Source organism: Artibeus jamaicensis, unplaced genomic scaffold (assembly GCF_021234435.1).
Source record: "Artibeus jamaicensis isolate MK-2021 breed Jamaican fruit bat unplaced genomic scaffold, CSHL_Jam_final contig_335, whole genome shotgun sequence".
Lineage (NCBI taxonomy): Eukaryota > Metazoa > Chordata > Mammalia > Chiroptera > Phyllostomidae > Artibeus > Artibeus jamaicensis.
In genome coordinates, this window is record NW_026521800.1 from 5,945,906 (window position 1) to 5,973,668 (window position 27,763).

The 27,763-nt window shown below is 36.6% G+C and overlaps 1 protein-coding gene across 1 annotated transcript in view; it reads right to left on the bottom strand.

Annotated features, from left to right (window-relative positions):
- The window catches only part of LOC119056479 (40S ribosomal protein S2), a 120,019-nt gene that overhangs the window by 33,061 nt on the left and 59,195 nt on the right, over positions 1 to 27,763 (bottom strand). The window contains 1 exon segment of the mRNA XM_053664111.1: positions 22,694 to 22,904. Coding sequence (XP_053520086.1) covers positions 22,694 to 22,904 — 211 coding nt within the window.

The following is a 27,763-nucleotide window of genomic DNA, read 5'->3' on the forward strand; positions in this document are numbered from 1 at the left end:
TGACAAATTTTATTTCAGTTGCTTCCACATTAAACACAGTCAATCGCATACTTATACCATGTTAGTCACAGGAAGAAGGAAAACTAAATCAGTCATACTATTAAAGTTTTGAAAGCCAGCCTCATGTTTACAAAGAGCTAGTTAACCCATTTATTTATATAAGGTTTCACAAGGTCATTTATTTTTTATCCCCACTTACAATTTCACCAGTCGACAAGGACCATACTTAACTAAAGGAAATGCTACCTGCTCAAGACTTTCAGAAAGAGTCTATAGTATATCTTCTTTGGAGAAATGTTTGTTTATGATTCCACTTATACAAAGTATCTAAAATTGTCAAACTCATACAGTCAAAGAGTAGTATGGTGGGGGAGAGGAAATGACAAGTTGCTAATCAACAGGCATAAAGTCTCATTTATGCAAGATGAGTAAATTCCAGAGACCTGCCGTACAACATCAGCCATATAATTTAAAATATTGTGCTCTACATTTAAAACCTATTAAAACAGTAGATTTCATGCTGTTATTATCACAATTAAAAGGAAATTTTAAAAATAAAAGAGCCCATTTTGATATCCAACACTAAGCTAGAGCAACTGGAGAGCTGAGCCATGAAGGCCGCTGCTGTGTCATGTCTAAGGAGTAAACTCTTCCCAGCTGGCCACGGTCTCTTTCCTCATAAACTCACATGTTACAAAACATAGAATAAATGTGCATTTTATCTTCACAGTGTCTTATGACCAACCTCTCCAGTCTGTGTGTTTGCTATGGGCACCTCCGGGAATATGCTGTCTAAAGAGTGGGACCAAAGATAAGTCTGTCTCATCACAGGTCCTCAGTAACCCTTCCTTCCTAAACCACTGCTCCAAAGCCTTAAGAGAAATGTCCACATTTTCTTAACTTGCTAGGTCACTTGTAGTGTCTCATATTCAGCCAATATCCATTTCTGCAGTATCAATTTTGCAAGGACATTTGTCTAATACTGAGGCATAGAGTATCCACAGATCAAATAAGAGTGGTTAGCTAAGAAAAAATCAAATTATATTCATGGATATTACATATATATGAACAATTGTTGAGTGTACAAGCCATGCTTGTACGTATTCACCATAATATATTAGGGAACACACACATCCACATCCACAAAACAAGGGGGGACAGGAGAAGAAGTATTTACGACCACTGCATTAAAGCCCGCATTCAGAAAATCTGTGTCCTGAAAAAGGTTTTCAAGTGTTTAAAAAAGAAAAGGAAGTACTTTCAAAAATGACTTTATTAGTAGCTCCTAAAATATTGATAATGGAGGATTTTTTAAATGGTCTAAGTTGATTCACTGCAAAGAAAGGTAAGCCAGTTTGAATGATAATACATCCAATTGTCTTTTTATGTTCCTTAGTGCACTGTTTAATAGCACAGATGCAGAGTAAAAATTGACTGTGATGAATATATGAGATCAAATAAAATGTTAAGGGTGTAAAATGTCCTGAAAACACAAGCTGTAATCTGATGTTGTGCATCTAATCCACACACACTCTGTAATTAGAAACATATTGGAATAAAACAGTGAACATACATTTGGATCTTTCCATGAAAACTTTGTTTTGATCATTCACATGTAACACATTCATTTTTATTGCCACTCCCACTTACAAAATAAATTTTAAAAGAGTAGCTTCAAAAATTCCGTAATGTTTTGAACTCTTCCAAGTAGTTGTTCAGTCTTCTTTCACAAAGGAAACAACACAGCCCAACATTCTAACCTGCTGGAAACGTTTTAAACCCATCTCGTCTCTCTGTCCCCCAGATCCTTTTGACACACCCTCCTCCCTCCCTCCCTCCTTTGTGTTAAACTGCTTCTCCACTTCCTTTACATCAGTGGGAACACTTCCCTTATGGGTGTCAGGATCTCTCCAAGGGGTCAGGGGCTGCCCTGCAGAGGAAATGACAAGCTGTGAATGTAAAAGAACAATTCCTTCCACATGTTCCTTTGCTCCTGGAGCAGTAAGGGGTTGTCAGCTAGCATCACTCTGGAACCAAACAGGACTCTGCATCATAGTCCTGTCAAAACTAATTTACAATTAAAGACCTGCATGACTGTTTAAAGCTTTCCCAATTCCAGCAGTTGTCTGAGATGACTTTGAGATTCAAGTGGATCAAAACAGATGATCCACTTGAATCTCAAAGTTGTAATTAGCTGTAATGGCTGGTGAAGAAGTTCACCAAACAAGACAACACTTAAAAAAAAGTAAAACTTTCTAAACAAATCAGTTCAGGGCACAATCCTTACTACACCTCCAATTAACGTCTATGTGGAGATTTCCCAGCTGAGGCCTAATTTGGTGAGTTTAGTGCTGCAGCTTTTGGAAGTCTTATTCAGTTTATAAATGAAGTTACAAGGTGACAACTTCATTGATCTAAAAGGGAGGGAGAGAGGGAGGAAGGGAGGGCAGGAGGAAGGAATGACTTACCTTGACCAACGGATGCTTCTTTTAAAAAAAGATTTTAAAAACTTTTAAATAGTCATGATATGTTAAACAAAGGCATTTAAAAATTGCAGGTACTTAGCTTTTGTGCAGATTAATCACTTTGAAACATACTTTTGCTCTCTCAGGCTGAATTTTGCCTCAGATAACTGACTCAGATCCACTATTGCTGTCTGAGAGAAAAGATATCTAAGAAAACAAATGTCATATCTAAAAATTGCCCCAACATTTCACCTAATGGTGATAGGTAATTCTGAAGTAGCCATTCCAAATTCTTAAAATCTTTGATATATTTTATAGAAGTACCCATTCCTTACAATCTATCTGGAAGTAATTGGACACATATGTAATAAGAAATTATTTGGGACCATCTCTCCACAAATTCAACTCCATCCATCAATAGCAAAGTTACGTGTATTATTTTCAGATGTCTGATTCATAATTCTTCCATAAAAGCAAGGTAACGACTGACTTAAAATTATCCAGTAAAAGTATATCTCGCCATGGTCTGAGATAGTTATTAGTATCTGAAAACTTGCTTTCCTTATCTCACATATGAGCAAATGGTAGCCCAAGGACTTCAGGCAACATGATATGGATACTTGTCTAAAATTGGTCACATTCTAAAGTTCCCACACTCACACAGTAGGTCTCTTACTGAACGAGCACACCAAAGAAACCCTAGTAATAGGTCTGCCCATAGCTCCATATTGAAAGTTGCATAGACCTTCAACTTTTCTCTGTCTGTGCTTCTCCTGCTCCCCTGCTGCTAGCTAGTTTGCTCCCCTTCTTCCTCTCCTTCAGAATTCAGGTTGGGCAGTAGTGTATGGAGCCATAGGCCACTCACCAGGCCAACCAGTATGTCACTAAGACAGAACCACAGGGTAAATGTGCAAAGCAATTCAGTAGTGAAAAAATAGCACTTTTAACAAATGGAGTTGGAACAACTGGACATTCTTATGCAAAAACAAAAATAAAAACTTCATCTTAAACCTCATACTTTACTCAAAAACTAAATCCAAATGGATCATCAGTCTAAATACAAAATGCAAAACTACAGAACTTTCAGAAAAAAAGTAAGAGAAAATCTTGTGACATGGGGTTAGACAAAAAGTTCATACACATGATATCCAAAGTATGATTCATTTAAAAATGATAAGTTGGACTTAATCAAAATTCAAAACTGTTCTTCTATGAAAGACAATGTTAAAAAATAAAAAAGCCAACTACATTAGGGGAAAGGTTTTGCAAACTACATATCCAACAGAAAAATTTATATCCAGAATTGATAAATTCTCAAAACTTAAGAGTAAAACAAACAATCAATCTGTGAAAATTAATAAACAAACCTCATTTAGGGGGGGATAAACAGTAATGAGGACAATATAATAAAAATTGGAAAAAAATAATGGAGTCAGGAGGCCAGAAGACAGAACCCCTGTGCATGTCACTCAATGCACACTACTGACCCCAAAAGGAAGAGACATGCATCTCATCTCCAACAGGAAGTGATATAGCTCTACCACCTCAGCAGGAAGAAGATTCCTCTTTGCCAAGTAACAGCTCAGCAAGTGGGAGACTGCCATAACTCAGCCAAGGAAAAGTTAGTATACTTTGAACTTTCAGTTTTCTCCAATGGACTCTTTGTTTACAATTGCTCCTCCCAAGTCCATAAAAGAATGTTCCTCTCCTTTGTTTCTCTGAACCTACAGTTGTTGGCCATTAAACTTCATGTCCAAAATTGTAATTTTTCCCAAATAACCCCATTTTTGCTGGAGAAATAGCTGGCTTTCTGTTTGTTTGAGATCAACAAACACCATTTCAATGGGAAGGGGACTTGAACAGATACTTTGCCAAAAAAATGTATGGTTGGCAAATAAGTACATACGAAAATGTTTAATAGCCTTTAAAGAAATAAAAATTGAAATCATGCCTTCAAATTTAATTTGGCTACAAAGTAGAATAACTTTTTAAGTATTGACAATATTAAGTGCTGATGAATATGAAGAGCAACTGAAACTCTCACGTTGCTTGTGGAAATGCAAAATAGACAACCACTCTGTAAGACAACTAGGCTGCGTGATAATGTGATTTATAATAAGAAATATATATATATATAGGAGCCAAGAGGAGGTATATATATATATATATATATATATTTATAAAGAAGAAACATTCATCCAGACCAGTAGGAGGGGTGGAGACAGGCAGCCAGGGTGGAGAAGACTCACGGCAAGGCAGCAGCTAGAGAACTGGGTTTGGTGAGGCAGTTGCTTGGCAAGGAGGTGGCTGGTGGAATAGGTGGTCCCACATTTGCATGCAGACAAACTGGGAAACAAGACAGACTGTACAACCCATGATTCCAGCATGGGGAAATAAAGCCCCAAAACCTCTGACTGAAAAAAACCTAAGGGGGTTGAGGTGGTAAGAAATACTCCCAGCTTCACTGGAGAGACCCACAGGGTCATAGAATATACACAAACCCACCCACCCGAGAATCAGCACCAGAAGGGCCCAATTGGCATGTGGGTAGCAGAGGAAGTGACTGAAAGCCTACTGAGAGCCAAGCAAGTGGCATACTTCCCTCTCAGACACCTCTTCCACATACAATACCATAGCAAGGAATTGGGTGCCCTGCCCTGGCAAATGCCTAAGGCTCCACCCATTACTACAAACCAACACCCCGAGACAAATAAATAAGACCCAAATGAAAGAACAGATTAAAGAATCAGAAAAAAATACAGTGATGAAGATTGCCAACCTATCAGATGCACAGTTCAAAAAAACTGGTAATCGGCATGCTCACAGAAATGGTTGAATATGGTCACAAAATAGAGAAAAAAGTGAAGGCTATGAAAAATGAAATAAAGAAAAATGTACAGGGAACCAACAGTGACGGGAAGGAAACTAGAAGTCAAATCAATGTTTGGAGCAGAAATAAGAAATAAACATCCAACCAAAACAGAATGAAGAAACAAGAATTCAAAAAAAAAAAATGAGGAGAAGCCTAGGAACCTCCAGAATGACTTTAAACATTCCAACATCTGAATCATAGCAGTGCCAGAAGAAAAAGAGGAAGAGCAAGAAATTGAAATGTATTTGAAAAAATAATGAAGAACTCCCCCAATATGGCAAAGGAAATAGACTTTCAGGAAGTCCAGGAAACTCAGAGAGCCCCCAGGAAGTGGAACCCAAGAAGGCATACTCCAATACACATCATAATTATATTACCCAAGATTAAAGATAAGGAGAGAATCTTAAGAGCAGCAAGAGAAAAGGAAACAGTTACCTGCAAAGGAGTTCCCATAAGACTAACAGCTGATTTCTCAAAAGAAGTCTTGCAGGCAAAAAGGGGCTGGAAAGAAGTATTCAAAATCATGAAAGGCAAGGACCTACAACCAAGATTACTCTGTCCAGAAAAGCTATCATTTAGAATCAAAGGGCAGATAACATACTTCCAGACAAGGTCAAGTTAAAGGAGTTCATCATCACCAAACCCTTATTATATGAAATGTTAAAGGGACCTATCTAAGAAAAAAGATAAAAAATATGAACACTAAAATGGCAAACACAACTATTAACAAACAAACCTAAGAAAAACCAGAAACAAGAGCAAAAATGAACTAATCAAACAACTAGAACAGGAAAGAATAACAGAAATAGAGATCATATGGAGGGTTGTTGGGAACTGCCCTGCCATGTTTCAGAAGCTGTAATCCCTCCATGGCTAAGGCTGAGTGAGCGATTTTAGGACCATAAGCCACTAAGGAGACAAAGCTTATCTCCCTGGCAGGAGTGCCACTTCTGCTCCTTTTATTTCATCCATAACTGGCCCCCAATGCTTGATTGGTTAGCCAATGATGGGTAAGATTCCCCAAGGGAGAAATGACCTAAAACAGGTACGATTATGGGGAGGCCCCAGGGATAGACTTGGGGGCTATAGCAAAAGGGCGCGATGGACCTTGGCCCCTTGGCTTTGACATAGCCTGAGTCCTCACTCTGTCTGGAAGAAGTCTCCTAATCTCTTGGTTGCCTTACTTCCTCTGCCTGACTTAAGCCTGAAATGAGGACAGAGGGCAGTGCAGCCCTGTGCTGGAAAAGGTGCTTTCCCGGGTGATCAGGCCTAAGAAAGAATACATAAAATCCTGTGAAACCTGTTCCACTAAGAATGCTCTCAATTAAATGATAAGTGTCTGAGCAGGAAACGAGTTTGTTTCCCAAAGTTTTGTAGCCTTTTAGCTGATAGACCCTGACTTAGAAGAAGCCCTTAATAGTTCTTTGTATGCTATTTATCATTTTGATCCTTACTGCCTGACAATGATTAATGAACTTTACCTGTATTCCTGTGCAAACTGAAACCCAATAAAAACCTGTCAAGGCAAGGGTTGGCACTCTCCTCTTGAAGGAGTATCCCTGCTGTCCCTTTTCCTCCACAGGACTCAGTAGTCCGTGTGAATTTGTCCCATATCTCATCCATAATGCCGCAGACACTGCAGGCCTGTGTCCATGTAAGAGGGTTATTAGCAGGGAGGGGGAGAATAAGAGAAAAGGTACAGGGAATAAGAAGCATAAATAGTAGGTACAAAATAGACAGGGGGAGGTTAAGTTAGTATGGGAAATGGAGAAGCCAAAGAACTTATATGTATGACCCGTGGGCATGAAATAAGGTGGGGGAATGATGGTGGGATGGGAGGTACAGGGCAGAGGGAGAAAAGGTGAGAAAAAATGGGACAACTGTAATAATATATTCGTTAAAATATATATGATCTTTTCCCAATTTCTAACACAGATTTCCTAAAAACCCCTGGAGTTTTTTAAGTAATGAAAGCACTGAAAATGTCCTTCTTTATGTCAATGAGGTGAATTTTGGATTCCACCTTAAGATGAGGGCTGGTTGCCAAGAGAACAAATCGTGTGTTAGAGAGTTTAAACGTTCAGTCTCACCCCGTTTCATCTAGGGAGGAGAAAGGAGCTGGAGGTTGAATGAGTCACCAATGTCTCATGATCTAATCAATCACGCCCATGTAGTGAAGCCTCCATAAAAACCCAAAAGGACCAGGTTCGGAGAACTTCCAGGTTGGTGAACTAGTGACAGTTTGGGGAGACAGTGGAGCACTGACAGAGAGTATGGAATTTCTTCACCCTTTCCCTGTGCCTTACCTTATGCATCTCTTCCATCCAGCTGTTCCTGAGTTATATCCTTTTTTAATAAACTGTTTCTCTAGTGAGTAAATGAGTTTCCTGAGTTCTGTGAGCCACTCTAGTAGATTAATCAGCCCCAAGGAGTGAGTGGCAGGAATCTCTGATTTATAGCCCATCAGTCATAAGTACAGGTAACGACTTGAACTTGCAATTAGCATTTTGAGTTACAGGGTCTCATCGGAACTTCCAATTTGTAGCCGACTGGTCAGAAGCACAGGAATTAACCTGTCTTGAGAGTGGTGTCTGAAGTGGAGGGCAGTCTAAGGGGACTGTGGGACTGAGACTTTTACTGTGGAGTCTGATGCTATTTCCAGGTAAATGGTGTCAAAATTTAATTCAATTCTAGTGCATCCAACTTGTGTCTCTGAGAATTGCTTGTTGATATGAAGAAACTCTTCCTCTCACATATATACATACACTGGAAATTGGGTGCAGAACCAAATTAGTCAGTTTCCTATCAAATTAAATATGTATATACCTACAACCCAGAAATCCTACTCCTCACTATATATCTTAAAGAAATAAACAGTAAGTTCACAAAAACTTGTATATGATAATTATACCAACTCTATTCATAATTGCCAAATGTGGAAACAATCCACATGTCTCTTACTGATTTAATAGATATACAACAGATAGATAAACTGTGGTACATCTGTAAAGTGAATATTATTCAGCCATGAGTAGGAATAAACTGTCGATACATAGAACAATTGAGATAAATCTCATAGGCATTATGTTGACAAAAGGAAGGCAATGTCACCAAAAGATTACATAGTAAATTTTTTGAAAAAATACAACTATACTCATGGTAATAAATTCAATGAGTACCAGGGCTTATGGATAGGTGGTAGGAGTGAGGGAGTAAGGGGGTACTTAAAAAGATAGCAAAAAGGAAGTGGTTTGGGATAATGGAGTGGTTCTTTATCCCGATCATGATGGTAGGTACATACATCTATATATGTGCTAAATTACACAAGACTGTATACTCCAAAAAAATCAACTTTGTTGTAGATTAGCTTAAAAATAAAATAAATATACTCTTTGCTTGTCTTATTTCCACAAAGAGATCTGTAAGCCCAAAGGGCATTCAGAGCCATATTCATATACTCATTCAGCAAATATTTATTGAGAATCTATGATGTGTCAAATTTGTAAACACCAAGTACATGAAAAAGCAAAACAAATATCTCTGTCTTCATGGATATTGCAGTATAGCCAGATATTTATGGTGAATTTTCCAAGACTCAGCCAGATAAATGGGGACTTAGAGGTAGGAATAGATGATCCAAAATTGCCTAAGAAGTACATTAATTCACTCATTCATTCAACAAATCTTTATTGAGCAATTGCTATATGCCAGGCACAACAGTGAAACAAGCAAGCCTGGCCCCTACTACCATGAGTCCACAAGGAGAAACTCACCAATGGGGAATACATAATTGTTATGAAGAAAAAGAAGATTGGGGTAAGTCAATGGAGGCACTGATAGGGCTTGTTTTTTTTAAGGAAGTTTGAAGCTATATTATAAAGGATGAAAAGATAGCAGAAGTTAAAGACTCTTCCAGATAGAAAACACAGCATAAAAGAATACCCCAAGGGGGAAATTACTTTGCTATATTTTAAGAAACTAAAGAAAACCAGAGCAATCAACAGCTGCACATCAGTGTTTCTTACCTTTGCCTGCACATTAGAATTACCAGGTGGGTTTTTTTGGGAGGGGTAGGGTGGGGAGGGGTGTTTTGGTTTTTAAAATAATAATGTCCAGGTCCTACCCCCAGAGAATTTGATACATTTGTTCTGGGAAAGAGCCCAGACATGAGTGTGTGCTGAGCTTCACAGAAGATTCCATGTACAGGCAAGATTAAGAAGCACTATCTTATGTTTGTGGAATGACAGATACAGGCAAATTTAAATTTACATATGAATAGACTTCTTTGAGAATTTGTTAACATTTTGGTCAATTTTGAGTGGAACTTAATATTTTCTTTATTTTCTTTGTTTTAGCTCTATTGTTTTTTTCCCTTACCATTTAGGGCCTTTATACCCTACCTCCCTCTCAAAGACCACACTGTTGTCCATGTCCCTGAGTCTTAATGATTTTTTAAATCAATTATGTTGGGTGCTCTGTCTTTATACTGAAAATCTCACATAATATTAATTAAATTTAATATCTGTGGTACAAAATATAATAACCAACACTTGGTTTTTGTTTCCTCTTATATATGGTAATATTTACATTATAAGCAATGATGAGGAATTTAGTTAAAAAAAAAAAGACCATGGCATCATCAAATATCTATACTCCCAAAGAAGCACACTTACAAAAATAGATGACTATCCTAATGGCAAAGGAACATGGCATGCATAGAGTAGCAATACAGAATCACTGGCTGAAGCAGAAAATCATTATACCAAAGTTAAGGTATGTTATTACATGGTAATATTCCTATGGGAGCCTCAGGGTACATATACTTGATCTCTATATCACTTATAGATCTGCAAACAATCAAATTTATTCCTAATTTTTCTTAATAACATTAGATTAAGAGTGACTGCTAGAATTGTCTCATACTCTAGGCAAATGCTTTTCTACACTTAGGTGGCTCAGCCTTTCCAGAGGTCTCAGAACCTAATTTTTGCATCCTTACTTTCTCCTCAAGCCAAAACCTACAGCAACTGTGAAAGCAATAGTTTATCTTGAGAGAGGCCAGAAGAAAAAGCATTTAATAATATTAAGATTTTTTTAGCCCTGGCTGGTGTAGCTCAGTGGACTGAGTGTGGGCCTGCGAACCAGACAATTGCAGTTCGATTCCCAGTCAGGGCACATACCGGGGTTGCAGGCCGGTTCCCTGCAGGCCAGTTCCCAGCAGGGGAGGCACAAAAGGCAACCATACATTGATGTTTCTCTCCCTCTCTCCTTCCCTTCCCCTCTAAAGATAAATAAATAAAAATGTTTAAAAAAAAAGATTTTTAAAATTAGAATTCCAGCCCTGCCTGGTGTGGTTCAATGGTTTGAGTGCTGGGCTACAAACCAAACAGTCGCTGGTTCGATTCCTAGTAAGGGCAAATACCTGGGTTGCAGGCCAGGTGCCTAGTAGGGGGCATGCTAGAGGCAACCACACATTGATGTTTCTCTCTTTGTCCTTCCTTTCCCCTCTTTCTAAAACTAAATAAATAAAACTTATAAAATAAAATAAGAATTCAAAAAAACATTGTTTTCAGTGACTTACTGCTTTTTTCAAATTTCACAAAGGTATTTTAAAGGTTGCTATTGTTGCTTAATGTTCAAAACATTTTCTTGCATAGAAAATATCAGAGAGTTTTTTAATCTACTCTGCATTATTTTCTCTTTTGTTCTTACCTCAGTGAAAGAATTATGTCCTTCCCAGTACTCACTTCTCTCCTCTATCTTGCTTGTGGTGGGAAACCATCCCAACAATTTCCACCTTCCTCTTTTATTTTGAATCTTTTCTCCCCCAAATCTTTTTGCTTTGTTTATGAAGTGAGAAGCAAGTGTCCATCCTAAAAATTATAAACATCAAACCTTCCCTCAACTCATGAATCCATTAGGCTTGCTCTTGAAAAATCTCTCTTTTATTTCATATTCAAGAGTATTTCCTATATGCTGCCTTCATTTCTTCTTTCTTCCTCCCTCGTGTAGTCATTGCAGTTTATTTTGTCCCCTCATTTGTTACATATTCTCTCAAAGAGCATCAAAATTCATTTAACTGTCAAAGCAAACTATCTTTCCATCTTTATCCTCGTTGATTTTTCCAGAGCCTTGCTATGACAAAGTGAGGTTCATACACCAACAGCATATTCACCACATAGAAACTAGAGAATGTAAAGCCTACCTCAGACATATTGAACCCACATTTACATTTTAACTAGATCCCTGGGTGATTTGTATCTATTTAAAGTTTGAGTAGTGCTGCTACAGAATATTTTGTTGATGTGACTACCTCTTTCTACTTGAGACAAGATTCCATGACCTCCATGATGTCATATCTAAGGGTTTTTCTCCTACATTTTCAGATCGCTCATTTGTTCTTCTCTCATTTATCTCTTAAATTAAGGTTTTCCTACAATATTTTTTTCATTCTTCTTTTCCTTGGTAAACTCAACCATTCCTGTGGCTTTAGTCCATACCTCTACCAAAATGACATCTGTGTGTTTCTTCTAAGCTTTAAAATCAATCCATTTTCTTAACTCCATGCAAGTCATTTTCTTCTTAATTTCATTTTACATTCAATTTATCCAAAAGCACTGGTCAGCATTTATCTGAAACCAACTCTTTTGAGTATCTCATCTCTAATAAGGGTAGAACTATTTTCCTGGATCTGAGATAGAAATACTCTTGACTATAATTTTTATTTTTATTATGACATAACTGTTCACTTACCAAATCCTACTGATTCAACTTTAACATGTCTCTTGAATCTTCTTGACTACATCCCACTGCCACTGTTCTACCGGGGGCCCTCCTCATCTCTCCTTTGGGTTAATGCTATGTCCCCCTTACTAGATTTCTTACCCAAATCCATCCCCTTATGAATGCTGAAATCCAGTGTTTCCTCACAGTTACTCAAATACTCTTGGAACCATTTCTTATGACTGGTTCATAAGAAAATACCTTTTCTTATGAGTTTTCTTTTACTCTCCCCCCAAAATTTCCACCGTGCTTGTCTTTTGAACTCCAAATTATTTCTGTCCAAAGTACAGACTATCATCTTTGTCCTTGTCTTTTGGATAAAAACACCCAGATTTTTACCCCAAAGAATTTCCATCTACACTTGCCTTTCCTAAGAGCATGGTTGTGAAGTTAACATACATTGCCCCAGATCTTACCAATATAGGATTTAAAGTATCATTATATTAAAAAGAATTTCAGGCAAATTTCAACTGCCCTCAAATGTTCACACATTTGTTACTGGGAGTCTGGCAGCCTGTCTCACATAAGCTCATAATCTCCTCACTTATGTTGTCCCACACTGGCCTCTGTAACAGCTTGAATTACAGAATTGTGATTATATATATGGTAAGCCTTACTGTCTCACAGGATAGTGTGTGCTATAATAAATCATATTCTTTCTTGTCTTACAGAACTTCAGTGAAAGGCTTTCTCTTTTAACAGGTTGGAAAGTGCAGTTTTTTTCTTTCTGGGTTTCCCACAATGGCATGACTGAGATAGAAAAGCAATCTGATTGGCATACATTTCCTGCAATTGCCCATCTTACCTAATAACTGTAAGCATCTGTTATTAAACCAATTATGACTGCTTCACTTTTCCAGGTTTGGTCTTTCCCAGAATGCTTGCTGGTCCTGCAGGTGAAAAGTGCTGATGGGCCCTCCCACCTTGTGTTCAACATGTATAGAGCAGCCTGGGATGCAAGTAAACCCTTGGGATCAGGGATTTCATGATATTTTGGTTAATAATCCCACAACATTTAGAAATGAACTAGATGGTAGCAAAATAAAACTCTCTTGTATTAAATTCTCCATCACAAATCATATAGATCTTGCCAGAGACCATTGTTAATTCAATGTAGGCACATACAAAACAAAATTATCAAACATAACAAATATTTCCCTAGTTTGCTTCCTAAACGAAAAACAGCCTAAAAAAAGAAATAATCCAAAAGTTATATTATAGTTCTTTTCTTCCAGCCTTTCATAATTATTTTTGCTTCAGGCATACACCTATTTGCAAAACTGATCACCACTGAAATCATCAATTATGAGATTAAATACAGAATCTTCTTAGGGTGTGTGCATGTGTGTGCTGTGTATGAGTGCACATGCATGTACATGTGTGTTTAGAAGTGAACATTAAAGTCATTTTTTCCATGATCAGGGGGCTGTAGTAGATTCAGAAGATTACATCTGGAGCCTATCAGTGTGGGACAGCTTGTGGAAGATCATAAACATATTTTTCACATGGAAACGTTGCAGCCATGAACATATACCACGTGGTTACCCTCTCCCTAATGTTTGCTCCTTTAATTGTAAATAGCCAGAAAGCCATCAAGGCAGAGTTTAATAAACTTTTAATTTGAAATGAATTACCACATGTTGTGTTTGTTTACCCATTATTAAATCTCTTAGCAACATACGAGTGGCAGAAACAGCATACTATATCACAGCCCTGATATATTAGAAAACAAACCCATGGGGGATATTAACTACTAATAATATGTTTAAGAATCCTCCAAGAAAAATAAATATAAGCACTGTACCAGACGTATATTCAAAGAGTTTTCTTATTTTATTTTTATGTAAATTTATTCCAAATTATAGTAAAATGTCCCTGTACAGTCTTTGAATGTGAGGCTTCAGTCTCTGAGCTCAGAGCAGAGCAAATGATAACCAGCTTTTTCCAAAGCATTTTCCTAAAGCATGAAATATTCTTCCTCACACACTATATAGTGTTCTCTTATTGGACCTGTTAGTATTCGTGTTTCTTACAGTGTCACCTGTCCTACTTAAAGAAAAATGGGAGCTGCATTTTAGAAGCCAAGTTCAGAGCACAGTGCAGTGGGTATGGAAAATACAGCCACAGTACCCTGAGGAAAAACTAAGAAGCAAAAATGATCTGGTAAAAAATGGCCTAAAAGTAAGTGCTTCTAATCTTCTCTTCAGTATCTTAAAACTAGGTTAAAATATTAGTATCACTAAAATATTATTACTAAGTCAGAACTTACTTTCTCAAAGTTAAAAATTTGTTTTCACAGAAAGAGGAATCTCAGACCCCCAGATGGGAGGCCTGACTGATCTGATTCAACATAAAGACAGGAAAAACATTGGGTAAAAGTTATTCTCCTGCAGATACAACTGAGTGAGATTTAATCACAACACCCACAATGTCCTCAGCAGAGCTGCCCCAAGAAGCAATGCAGAAAGAGGCTGAACCTGACATTGGCTGGCATTTGATGGCACTCTCTGGCCTTTCACAGACTGCCACTGCCTTAGGCTTATTGTATGCCCCTACCTCCCCACTTTCCCCTTATTCACATGGAGCATATTGACAACAGCACACCTACTGTCATCCACCTAGGATACTTGCACCTAAAATAGAAAATTAAAGCCTTAAACATATTAAATTCCAACAGAGAATGCTTTAAGTCAGGTTAAAGTTGTGCATTTTGAGGACTGCTAGCTCTACTCATTATCTTCCAAAACCAGATCATGATGTGGGTAACCTCTCACCTTCTCTGACTACAAGTAAAGCAAATCAAAGTTCTCAAGTATGAGAAACAATACATTTTAATCACATTGCTTTTATAAGTGTTGGCATTTATTACCTAGCTTCACTATGTATCTCATTTCTAATTTATTTTCACAAACACTGGTCTAAAGCCAGTTGGCATGATTTAATATATAAATTCTGTGCATAAAATTTCAACACATTTTCAGGTATATGTGACTCTACAAAGTGACATTTAGTTGTCTGGATGTGGTGGTATCTTAGTAATCATTAGCTAAAGGTAAGTGGTTTACACAAAGGTAAACAGGTCAAGTGTGGATACAGAAGCTCAGGGCTTATACTGAACCCGCCTCTTAGTGAAGTAAGCAAGGCCTCTAGAAATTGAGCCTAGCAACCAGTGAAGTTTTACTTGAACCAACAAGGCATACTTTCTATGCCTTAAAATTTGGAAAACTCCAGTCATAACATAAGAAACATTTATCACTGGAAAATGAACATGAAGTTCTGTGTTGACCAGCTGGTAGGCAAAATAAAAACAGAAGGCAGATGTCACCTAAAAAGTCAAATAGCACAGGTTTTGGGTCTGGCCATTATGGTAGAAACAACATCCTTACACAAAACATTGCTGTTTCCTTAAATTATTCCCTAACCCAGCTCTTCTATCACTCTACATTCTCTCCCTGGTTGAACTCAACCACGCCAGCTACAGTTCGTGCATTTATGCCTCTGTAATAGACATATTCGCCTTTCCTACTCTCCACTCTTTCCTGAGCTTCACATACATTTCCCCAAAGATCCCTTGAACATTTTACTTAAATGCAATATAATAACAGTAGGTCCAAAGTCAAGCACATCAGTTTTTTCCTAATCTTGTCCCTCCCTCTTTTACTTCTTACCATATGCTATTTGGTATTCATATCAAACAGCAAAGTCATGCTAAAAAATTAGAAATCATCTTTAATTATCTTTTGCCATCCATATCCAGTTAATCAACAGGAACATTTTTATCCTTAGTTCTATGGTCAGTTGTACTGTACCTCTTTAATATTTTATAAATATATAGTCTCTTCTCCAATTTTAACATCTCTGCTTTATTCAGGCCCTCATCTGTTTTCTGGACTACTATAAACTTTTTGTTTCTAGATATGCCTTCCTCAAATAAACCCTCTTAAAAATTATGGGAGGGATCTTCCTAAAATAGAAACTGAAATACATCACTTTCTTTCTTAAAATCCTTCAGTGGCTACTTACTTAATAGCAATCTCTCATCACTCACAATAGACATAAAAAGATAGTGGATAAAATAGTGAGGAAAATTTATTACTTCCCTAGAATTTTATACATGAATAAATAATATATCAGCATTTGAAAAATAATGATTTTTCAGGCATATAAAATAGCTAAAATAGTTTTCCATTCACAAATCCAAACTCCAAATAAAAATTACTATTTATTTCAACAAGAAAAAGGGAACCAAAGTGAAGACAGAATATATTTAAAATATTATTAAGCACAGAGATTGACCAAATGTGTTAGTAAATTTATTTTCTATAGAGAATAAAAATATAACTACTTTTCGTTTGCTTAATTAAAACAAAAAGAAACCAAAAGCCTAGCCCACCCTCCACCTGGAGGTGTTTAATGGGTAGTTAAAGTGCACCAAACATCCTTGCCACAGTCAGGAAAAGAAGCACTGAATAAACCCAGATTTGTAAAGATAACATATTCAAATATTTAGATGACAAAATTAAGGATAATGCCTACAATAATTAATAATAAAAATTATATATTATAAACAGCAGAGGATAAATAAGATAAAGAAAATTATTTGGGGTTAAAAAATTCATAGAAAAGCATTTCTGAAGGCAAAGAAATAGAAGGCAAAATGCAAAATAAAATATTATTAACAAGTACAAATATAACAGAAAGCAATAATTACAAAAAATTAAACTTACCTATTAAAATACACATTATCTACTTGTCATGAACACAAAAATAAATCTAAATTTATGCTGCTAAGACATACCCAAAAGAGCACCACAAATGACTTTTAATTTTTAAAATATAGCATAGAAAAATAATATATTCCATGAGATCATTTATCAAAAAATGCAGAGTAGTATTAATAACAGAATAATTACAATGTAAATGCAAAAATATTTATAGACATATAGAAGGAAACTATCTTTATATAAAAAAATAATAACACCATAAAATTTTAACAATCATAAACCCTTGAATTCACTTAACAACAGATTTAAAATATATAAAACAATATCTGACAGAATTACAGGTAAAAACGAATAGAGCCAGGCATATTAGGTGATTTTACCCATAACTATCAGATAAATAAACACTGAAGATAAATAAGTTAAGCTTTCATATAAAGAAGTTTTTTTTAAAAAGTAACCCCAAATAAAACCTGAAGAATATAGGAGTAAGGAAATAATAAAGCTAAGAGTATAAATATAGAAAACAAAATATCAATAGTCTCAATAAAAAGAAAGAGCATTGTATATCTTTCTTTAAAAAATGATGAAAATATAAAGCTCAAATAGGACTGATATAGAAAAGCAAAATGCCATGCACTAATTCATATGAGTAATGAAAAGAGTAATATAACTACAGATTTAGTAGTATTTCAAAATTATAATTACATATATTTAGTTATCTATTGAGTAATACACACAAAAAATTATCGATTTACTCAAAGGAGAAGAACTAGGTTGCTGAGGGTGACAGCAGTGGGAGGCAGATTTTATTTTGAACAATTGTGAATGTATCATCTAGCCAATAAGAGTACTACAAAGGAAATAATTTTAAAACATAATATAACCCCTGGCTGGTGTAGCTCAGTGGGTTGTGCGTGGGCCTGCGAACCAGAGGATCGCGGTTCGATTCCCAGTCAGGGCACATTCGTGGGTTGCAGGCCAGTTCCCAGCAGGGGCCAGTTCCCAGCAGGGGATGCACCAGAAGCAACCATACATTGATATTTCTCTCCCTCTCTCCTTCCCTTCCCCTCTAAAGATAAATAAAATCTTAAAAAAAAAACACAATATAATACTATGACTAATTTAATCCAATTAGTTTTTAAATATATTTTAGTGATTACACTATTACAGTTGTCCTATTTTTCCTCCTTTATTCCTCTCCATCCTGCACCCACCCTCCCATCAGCATTTCCCCACCTTAGTTCATACTCATGTGTCATACATAGACAATACATAAGTTCTTTGCTTTGTACATGTCCTACACTATTCTTAACTTCCCCCTATTTTGTACCTATCATTTATACTTATTCCCTTTACCTTTTCCCCCATTCTCCCCCTTCCCTTCCCCCACTGATAACTCTCCATGTGATCTCTATTTCTATAAATCTGTTCCTGATCTAGGTGTTTGATTAGTTTGATTTTATTTTTGTATTTTAGGTTCAGGTGTTGATAGTTGTGAGTTTGTTGTCATTTTAGTGTTTGTATTTTTTATCTTTTTTTCTTAGATAAGTCCCTTTAATATTTCATATAACAAGGGCTTGGTGATGAGGAACTCCTTTAACTTGACCTTGTCTGGGAAGTACTTTATCTGTCCTTCCATTCTAAACAATATCTTTGCTGAATAGAATAATCTTGGGTGTAGGTGCCTTTCATGACTTGGAATATTTCTTTCAAGCCCTTTCTTGCCTGCAAGGTTTCTTTTGAGAAATCAGTTGATAGTCCTATGGGAGCTCCTTCATAGGTAACAATCTCCTTTTCTCTTGCTGCTTTTAAGATCCTCTCCTTATCTTTAATCTTGAGTAATATAAACATGATGTGGCTTTGCAGTCTGCTCTCTTGGATCCAACTTCTTTGGGACTTTCTGAGCTTCCAAGAATTCCAGGAAGTCTATTTCCTTCACCAGATTGGGGAAGTTCTCCTTCATTATGTTTTCAAGTAAGTTTTCAATTTCTTGACTTTTTCTTCTTCTGACATGCCTATGATTCAGATGTTGGAATATTTAAATTTGTCCCAGAGGTTCCTAAGCCTCTCCTTATTTTTTTTTAATTCTTGTGTCTTCATTCTGTTTTGGTCAAATGTTTATTTCTTGCTTCTACTCCAAACCATTGGTTTGAGTCCTGGTTTCCTTCCCATCACTGTAGGTTCCCTGTACATTTTCCTTTATTTCACTTTTCATAGTCTTCACTTTTTCCTCTATTTTGGGGCCATCTTTAATTATTTCTGTGAGCACGCTGATCACCAGTGTTTTGAACTCTACCTCTTATAGGTTGGCTCTCTCTTCATTGCTTAGTTGTATTTTTTTTTGGTGCTTTCATTTGTTCTTACATTTGGGCCATTTTTTTCTTGGAATTCCTGTTTCACAGTAAGGGGCCAGGCCTTAGGTATTCACCAGGGCACGGCAACCCAGGTTGTTGTTATGGCAGTTTGTGGGGGAAGGGTCTGAGAGGAAACAATGGCTCTTGCTTGGCTCTCAGTGGGCTTTCAGTCACTTTCCCCACAAGTAAATTGGGCCCTTCTGGTGCTGATTTTCCAGGTGGGTGGTTTTGTGTACATTCTAGGACCCTCTGTGTCTCTCCAGTGAAAACTCTACTGTGGGCCTGAGTGTTTCTCCTGTTGCCTCAAACTTTTCAGATTTTTTCAGTCAGAGTTTTTGAGGCTTTATTTCCCTGTACTGGCACCCTGTGTTGCAGGGTCTGTCTCACTCCCCAGTTGTTCCCCTCAGTTTATCTGCATGTGAGCTTGGGACCACCCAGTCCACTAGCCACTGCCTTGCTGTGAGTCCTCTCCACCCCAGGTGCCCATCTCCACCCCTCCTACTAGTCTGGATGCATGTTTCTCCTTTAATTCATTGCTTGTCAGACTTCTACACAGTTTGATTTACTGGTAGTTGTGGTTGTTTTTTGTTTTTAAATTTGTTATTGTTCTTCTTTTGGTTGTGTGAGGAAGCACAGTGCATCTACCTATGCCTCCATCTTGGCCAAAAGTCCCAATTAGTTTTTTAAATAAATTAATAATAGAGCAATTAAATAATCAATGACAATCAAAAATTAAATCTGAAATCAAGTATTTCCCACCACTCATCCCACTTTAAAAAAAAAAGAAAAACAGCACCAGGACACTTACAAGTCAATGGCAGGGGGTGGGGCTGGGAGAAGTGATCCAAAGAAAAAGTAGACACAGTATAAGAACTAGCAATCCACAAAATATAAAATCATAGTCAACAGAAATATGTGGAAAAAATGTTCAACCTTACTTGTTTTTGAGGAAACTCTAATTAAAATAAGTAAATATCATTTCACTGTAATTGAACTAGCAAAACTGACATTAACAGGAATTGGTAGAATATGAGCCAAATAAAGTCTCCTACACAGCTATTATGAGGGTAAACTAACACAACTACTTTGCATGGCAAACAGTCACTGTGCTATAAATTTAAGAAGGATGTGCCTGTGATTCAGTGTTCCTCTCCTGGGTCCATATACTCTAGTGATATTCACAACCATGTTCCCAAGAAAGACAAATCCAAGAATACTCACTGGACCCTTGTTTACAACAGAGTAAAACTGAGAACAACATAAATAATAAGAATAAACAAATTTGGTTACAATCATGCAAAAAAATTCTATACAGCAATTAAATCAATAAACCAGAAATTTATAAAATATGTGTAATGTGTGTGTATACATCTCAAAGGTAATATTGAGAGAAAATAAGGCTACAAAAGATGTAAAGTGTGATATACAAACTTTTAATGCAAAAAAAGATATGTATTGCTTACAATTATATACACATGTGGGAAATGTATTAAGGATTAGTAACATTTCTAAGAGTCTGGGAATACAATCATGCTTCAATTTACAGAGGGCTTTCATTACATGTAATATGTTATTTTTTTAAAGAAAATATGTGAAGCAATTATGGGAAAATAGCAAGAATAGAAAAAGCTGGGTACTAGGTACCACTGTATGTTATGCACCAAAAACCAGTGACCTGAGTGGCCCCACCCTGGTGAACACCTAAGGCTCCCCTCCTCATATGTAACAGGCATGAACAGATCAAAACGTGGCTCAAGAACAACTCAGAGCCCCAGAGCCGATAAATCTAAGCAATGAAGAAATAGCCAAACTTTCAGATGCACAGTTCAAAACACTGGTGATCAGGATGCTCACAGAACTGGTTAATTTTAGTCACAAATTAGAGGAACATATGAAGGCTAAACTAATTGAAATGAATGGAAATACACAGGAAACCAATAGTAATGAAAAGGAAACTGGGACTCAAATCAAAGGAGTGAACCAGAAGGAGGGAAAAAATGACCAAACAGAAAAATATGAAGAAACAAGAATACAAAAAAATGAGGAGAGGCTCAGGAACCTTCAGGATATCTTTAAATGCTCCAACATCCGAATTATAGGGGTACCAAAAAGGGAAGAGGAACAGCCAGGAGTGGAAAACGTATTTGAACAAATAATAAAGGAGAACTTCCCCAATCTGGTGAAGGAAATAGACTTCCAAGAAATCCAGGAAGCTCAGAGAGTCCAAAATAAGTTGGACCCAAGAAGGAACACACCAAGGCACATCAGAATTACATTAGCCAAGATTAAAATGAAGAAGAGAATCCTAGAAGCAGCAAGAGATAATGGGACAGTCACCTACAAAGGAGTGCCCATCAGACTATCAACGGATTTCTCAAAAGACACCTTACAGGCAAGAAGGGGCTGGAAAGAAATATTCCAAGTCATGAAATTCAGAGACCTACATCCAAGATTGATCTATCCAGCAAAGCTTTCATTTAGAATGGAAGGGCAGATAAAGTGCTTCTCAGATAAGATTAAATTCAAGGAGTTCATCATCACCAAACCCTTATTATATGAAATGTTAAAGGGACTTACCTAAGAAAAAGAAGATAAAAAACATGAACAGTGAAAGACAGCAAACTCAGAGTTATTAACAACCACACCTAAAGCAAAAGCAAACTAAGAGGACAGCTAGATCAGGAGCAGAACCATAGACATGAAGATCACATGGAGGGTTAGCAACAGGGGATTGGGAGAAGGAGAAGGGGGGAGAAGGTACAGAAAATAAGTAGCATAGACAGTAGATAGAAAATAGATATGGGGAGGGCAAGAATAGTATGGGAAATATAGAATCTAAAGATCTTGACACAGGTGGTCATAAACTAAAGGGGGGAATGGTGGGGGAGGGGGTGTGCAGGGTGGAGGGGAATGAAGAAGGGAAATAGAACAACTGTAATGGCATAATTAATAAAATATATTTAAAAAATAATTATTTTGCAAAAAATTGAAATTGTGCACATTAAATATTTCAAAGGACATTATTTGCTTATTTAGCACTTGATTAAATCAACCTTTAAAAACAGGGGTTTATTAAATAAACTGTATTATCTAAGAACCTTTTTCTCAGAATATTTTCTCTTTCATAGCCATTTGTTGGTTACCACTCTTGTGGGCATGCAAGAAAAATTAAAATCTATAACTAAAGGTGAAAATAAGTAAAATTATCTCCCAGAAAACTAAAACACACACACACACACACACACACACACACACACACACATTTAGAGTAATATGACTATGGGAAAAAACTTACATTTTCAGAAAGTAATTTTATACTTAATTATATGATTAATAGTTATCTAACATAAAAACAAACATTCTTACATAATCACTCACTTTTTAAACATCATGGTATAGGAAGAAATGCATTAATAATTAAAACATTACCTAGTTTTATGTAATATAACACAACTTGAAATATTAGTGATAGAATACAGAAAAAAGTCAACTTACCCTGTGGAGAGTGTGAGGAAGGTTTAGCCTTATTACTCACTGATGCACAAATGCTTTTCTCTTTTTCTTCCCCTGAAAGTCCAGTTGTATTTTCCACACCTGATTCTGTATTTCCTGCTTCAGCCTTTAAACAAACTGGAAATTCAGGGGGAAGCTGAATATGTCTCACGTGGGTTTTTTGATCATTCAAACACACAGGAAGTTTAATTACCTATTAAGAAACAAATCTGTTATCTAAACATTTGAAAATATTACACGTGCAAGTAATTTTCTCTGGAACAATGATACAATTCACAAAATCCAATTATGAAGTCGATTTACCAAACCTTATTATTTGTTTTTGTTTGGTTGCTTTACAAAGAATAAACTATTTTGTATAAAAAGTTTACATAATTGTTTAAGATATTACCACTGTTCTATATTAGTGTTTTCTTTGTTTTACTTTACATTTTAATTGCTTCTTCCAAATTCTTCCAAATAACATTTTCTAATATTCATATTTGGATGGAATTAGCAAATATTCATTCACTATTTTTTATCTCCCAAAAACATTTTAAGTTCTAAAATAAGTACAAAGAATAAAGAATTTAGTGGTGACTATATGGGTTTTCAGTGCAATTTTTTGAACTTTTCTTTGTTTAAAATTTGAATAATGAAAGACTTAGAAGAAAAATTAATGACACAGGAAATGAAATATTCAGAAAAGTGAGAAATCAATAGAAAAGATTTTCTGGGAAAAGTAAAAATCTATCTTGCTTCAGTAATTTTCTCTCTCATTATTTTTTTCACACATGCTGTGGAAGCTGAGTCAAAGGAGTTGTCCTATCTCCTCCTTTGCACCCAGGGTTATTAGCCTGAGTTTTATCCCTGATAAAGTTATGGTAGAACACATGAGGTCATAGCTAAGCCACATTGCCCTGGTTCTGCCAGCCCTTCTCAGACTAGAAGTTTCTGTCCCATAACAGACATGGGGGGCCAGAATCATCAGGATTTATCTGACTATATTTGTTTCCTTAATCTCTTCTAAGGCTGTATTGCAAGTAATACTTTTCTGTTCCAATATCTATTCGTTCCGTCTCCCATTCTAAGTTACTCTTTTTCTGAGTAACTCCAAAATGAGTACTCAAATTTACATTTCTTTGTTCAGAAATATTTGCATTTAGGAAAACGTACATCAGGAAAATCCGCACATAGTTATGTGCCACATAACATTTCAGTCAATACCGGATTACATACATTGAATTATGTCTGGAAAAAGTCCAGCCATTGCTAATATAACAAGAATACTTTGTGGACATCAGTGTAATCTGGCAGTAATGGAGAGTAGACTGGAATGCACATGCGTAAACAATGACAATTTCAGTGTGCTAGTCGGTGGGGGTGGTAGATGCCATTGAGCAGTCATCTCATTCAACATGACCAAACAAGTAGGACAACAAATCTGCATCAAATTTTGTGTGAAGCTTGAACATTCCTTTGCAGAAACTATTCAGATAATTCAGAAGGCCTCAGCTATGGGCAACTGGTGACTGGCAGCTTGTCTGTCATGCATCACATTTTGTGCAGAGTTTTTCAGTGAAACATCGAATCACCCAGGTGACTCAGCCCCCCACAGCCCATTTGGCACCCTGTGACTTCTAACTTTTTTCAAAACTAAAGTCACCTTTGAAAGGGGAGAGATTTTATGTTGTCAATGGGATTCAAGAAAATATGATGGGGCAGCTGAGGGCAATTGGGAGAACTGTGTGAAGTCCCAAGGTGCCTACTTTGAAGGATACTGAGACATCATTGTCCTACATACAATGCTTCTTCTATCTTGTATCTTCTTCAACAGATACCTCTATTTTTTTCCTATTACATGGCTAGATACCTCTGGACAGATCTCATATATGACAATATGTATATTATAATGAAACTAAAAAATTCCTATCACCTGGTAGTGTCATAGCTGTTGAAAGGTTGCAGTGAAACACATTACACATTGCTTGTCATGATGCCAGTGTACACAAACCTCTGGTGCTGCCAGTTGTATAAACATATAACATATGCAATCATGTACAGTATATAAAACTTAATACTGATAATAAATTACTATGTTACTAGCTTATGTATTTATTATACTACACTTCTTATTATTTTTGCATGTACTTAAGAAGAATGTTTTTTTTGAATACTATTTTATTTTAATTTTATTATTTTATTTATCCTATTGTGGTTTTTTAAGGATTTTTTTAATATAATTGTATTTTATTTTATTTATTTTATTGTGGTTCAAGCACAGTTCTCTCCATTTCCCCCCCCCACTACTTTACAGTATAAAAAAATTGCTATATAACAGTATGCAGTGTTATGCCAACTGCAGCCTCATATGTCTTGTGTTTACTATGTTTCTTGACTGCATCATTTTATTTTGTGCTTCATTTCACCTTGTACTGTTCTACACCATAATACTCAGTACAGGTTTGCAGCCCAGAAGCAGTAGGTTATACCATAAGTCTGGGTGTGTAGCAGGCTTACCATCTAGGTTTGTATAAATACTCTATGATGTTTGGATGATGAAATCACCTGACACTTTTTTTACAACATATCCCCATTGTTAAATGGCACATGACTGTATTTCAGAATTTCACATAAAAGAAAAATGGGTTTCAATATGAGAATTTTTATCTTCATCCTAATGAAAAACAAACATGTATATTTCTACTTATTCTGCATTATAATCAGAAAATAATGTCTTGCATAATGATGCTCTCTTCATTAAAATGACTCAGTCACTACCCACCTTACACTTAGAAAGGGAGAAAATTCCTGTGATTCTCTACTATATAAGAATATTGTGGACAATTGCATCCACCTGTAATAGTTAATGACTAAGTGGGCTATAAAGATAAATCACATTACTTTTCACAGTTTTTTTAAATACAGTCAAACATAAAAGAGGAAAATGTTAGTAATGTGCTCAAAATCAAGTAGATTTTAGTAAAACAAAATATTTTAATGTTGTTTGCCAAAAATTACTTTTTAAAATATATTTTATTGATTATGCTATTACAGTTGTCTCATTTTCCTCCCTTCATTCCCCTCCACCCTGCACACCCCCTCCCACCCACATTCCCCCCCTTTAGTTCATGTCCATGTGTCATACTTACAAGTTCTTTAGCTTCTACATTTCCCATATTATTCTTGCCCTCCTCCTGTCTACTTTCTAACTAACCATCTATGCTGCTTACTCTCTGTACCTTTTTCCCTTCTCTCCTCCTCCAACTCTCCTATTGCTAACCCTCCATGTGATCTCCATTTCTGCAGTTCTGTTCCTGTTCTACTTGTTTGCTTAGCTTGTTTTTGTTTTTGTTTTACATGCGGTTGTTAATAATTGTAAATTTGCTGTCATTTCACTATATATATTTTTTATCTTCTTTTCCTTAGATAAGTCCCTTTAACATTTCATATAATAAGGGCTTGGTGATGATGAACTCCTTTAATTTGACCTTCTCTGGGAAACACTTTATCTGCCCTTCCATTCTAAATGGAAGCTTTGCTGGATAGAGCAATCTTGGATATAGGTCCTTGCCTTACATGACTTGGAGTACTTCTTTCCAACACCTTCTTGCCTATAAGGTCTCTTTTGAGAAATCAGCTGACAGTCTGATGGGAACTCCTTTGAAGGTAACTGCCTCCTTTTCTCTCGCTGCTTCTAGGATTCTCTCCTTCATTTTAATCTTGGGTAATGTAATTATGGTGTGCCTTGGTGTATTCCTCCTTGGGTCCAACTTCTTTGGGACTTTCTGAGCTTCCTGGACTTCCTGAAAGTCTATTTCCTTTGCCATATTGGGGAAGTTCTCCTTTATTATTTGTTCAAATAACTTTTTCACTTGTTGCTCTTGCTCTGCCAAATTATATGGTACCCCTATAATTCGGATTTTGGAACCTTTAAAGATGTCTAGAGGTTCCTAAGCCTCTCCTCATCTTTTTGAATTCTTGTTTCTTCATTCTTTTCTGGTTGGATGTTTCTTTCTTCCTTCTGGTCCACTCCATTGATTTGAGTCCCCATTTCCTTCGCATCATTATTGGTTCCCTGTACATTTTCCTTTATTTCACTTAGTGTAGTCTTCATTTTTTCATCTAATTTGCAACCAAATTCAACCAGTTCTGTGAGCATCCTGATTACTAGTGTTTTGAACTGTGTATTTGATAGGTTAGCTATCTTTTCATTGCTTAGTTGAATTTTTTTTGGAGCTTTGATCTGTTCTTTCATTTGGGCCATTTTTTTTGTCTTGATGCACCTGTTATGTAGTGAGGGGTGGAGCTTTAGGTGTTCACCAGGGTGGGGCAACCCAGTTGCTGGGTTGTGATGCTATATATGGAGGAGGGGTCCAAGAGGGAACAATGGCACTTGCTCTGCTCACTGCCAGATTTCAGTCACTCCCATGACTTTCCCCAAGAAAACTGGGCCCTTCTGGTGCTGATTCCCATGTGGGTGGGTTTGTGTGCATCCTAGGACCCTGTGTGTCTCTCCAATTAACTCTCCTGTGAGGCTAAGAGCCTCTCCTGGCACCTCAACCCCCACAGGTGTTTTCAATTGGTGTTTTGAGACTTTATTTCCCCACACTGGGGCCCTGGGTTGCCCCTGGTATGTCTTGCTCCCCAGTTTTGCCTGGTTTATCTGCATGTGAATGTGGGATCACCTAGTCCACCAGCCACCTTGTCCACAGTGCCCCTCCACAATCTGTCACCTTGCTGGATCAGCCTACTGCCTGGTCCACCAGCCACCACTCTTTCTACTTCATGACCTCTCTCTGCCCAGCCACCTGACTCCACTCCTCCTACATGTTTGAATGAATTTATTTACTTTAACTCCTTGGTTGTTGGACTTCCATACAGTTCAATTTTCTGTTAGTAATGGTTGTTTTTTATTTCTAAACTGTTGCTGTCTGTATTTTGGTTGTGTGAGGAGGCATAGTATATCTACCTATGCCTCCATCTTGGCCAGAAGTCACAACTACTTTTTTTAACTTTCTAAAATTTTAAACATCACTTCTTGATTTTATCTGAAATGTAAGATATATCTTT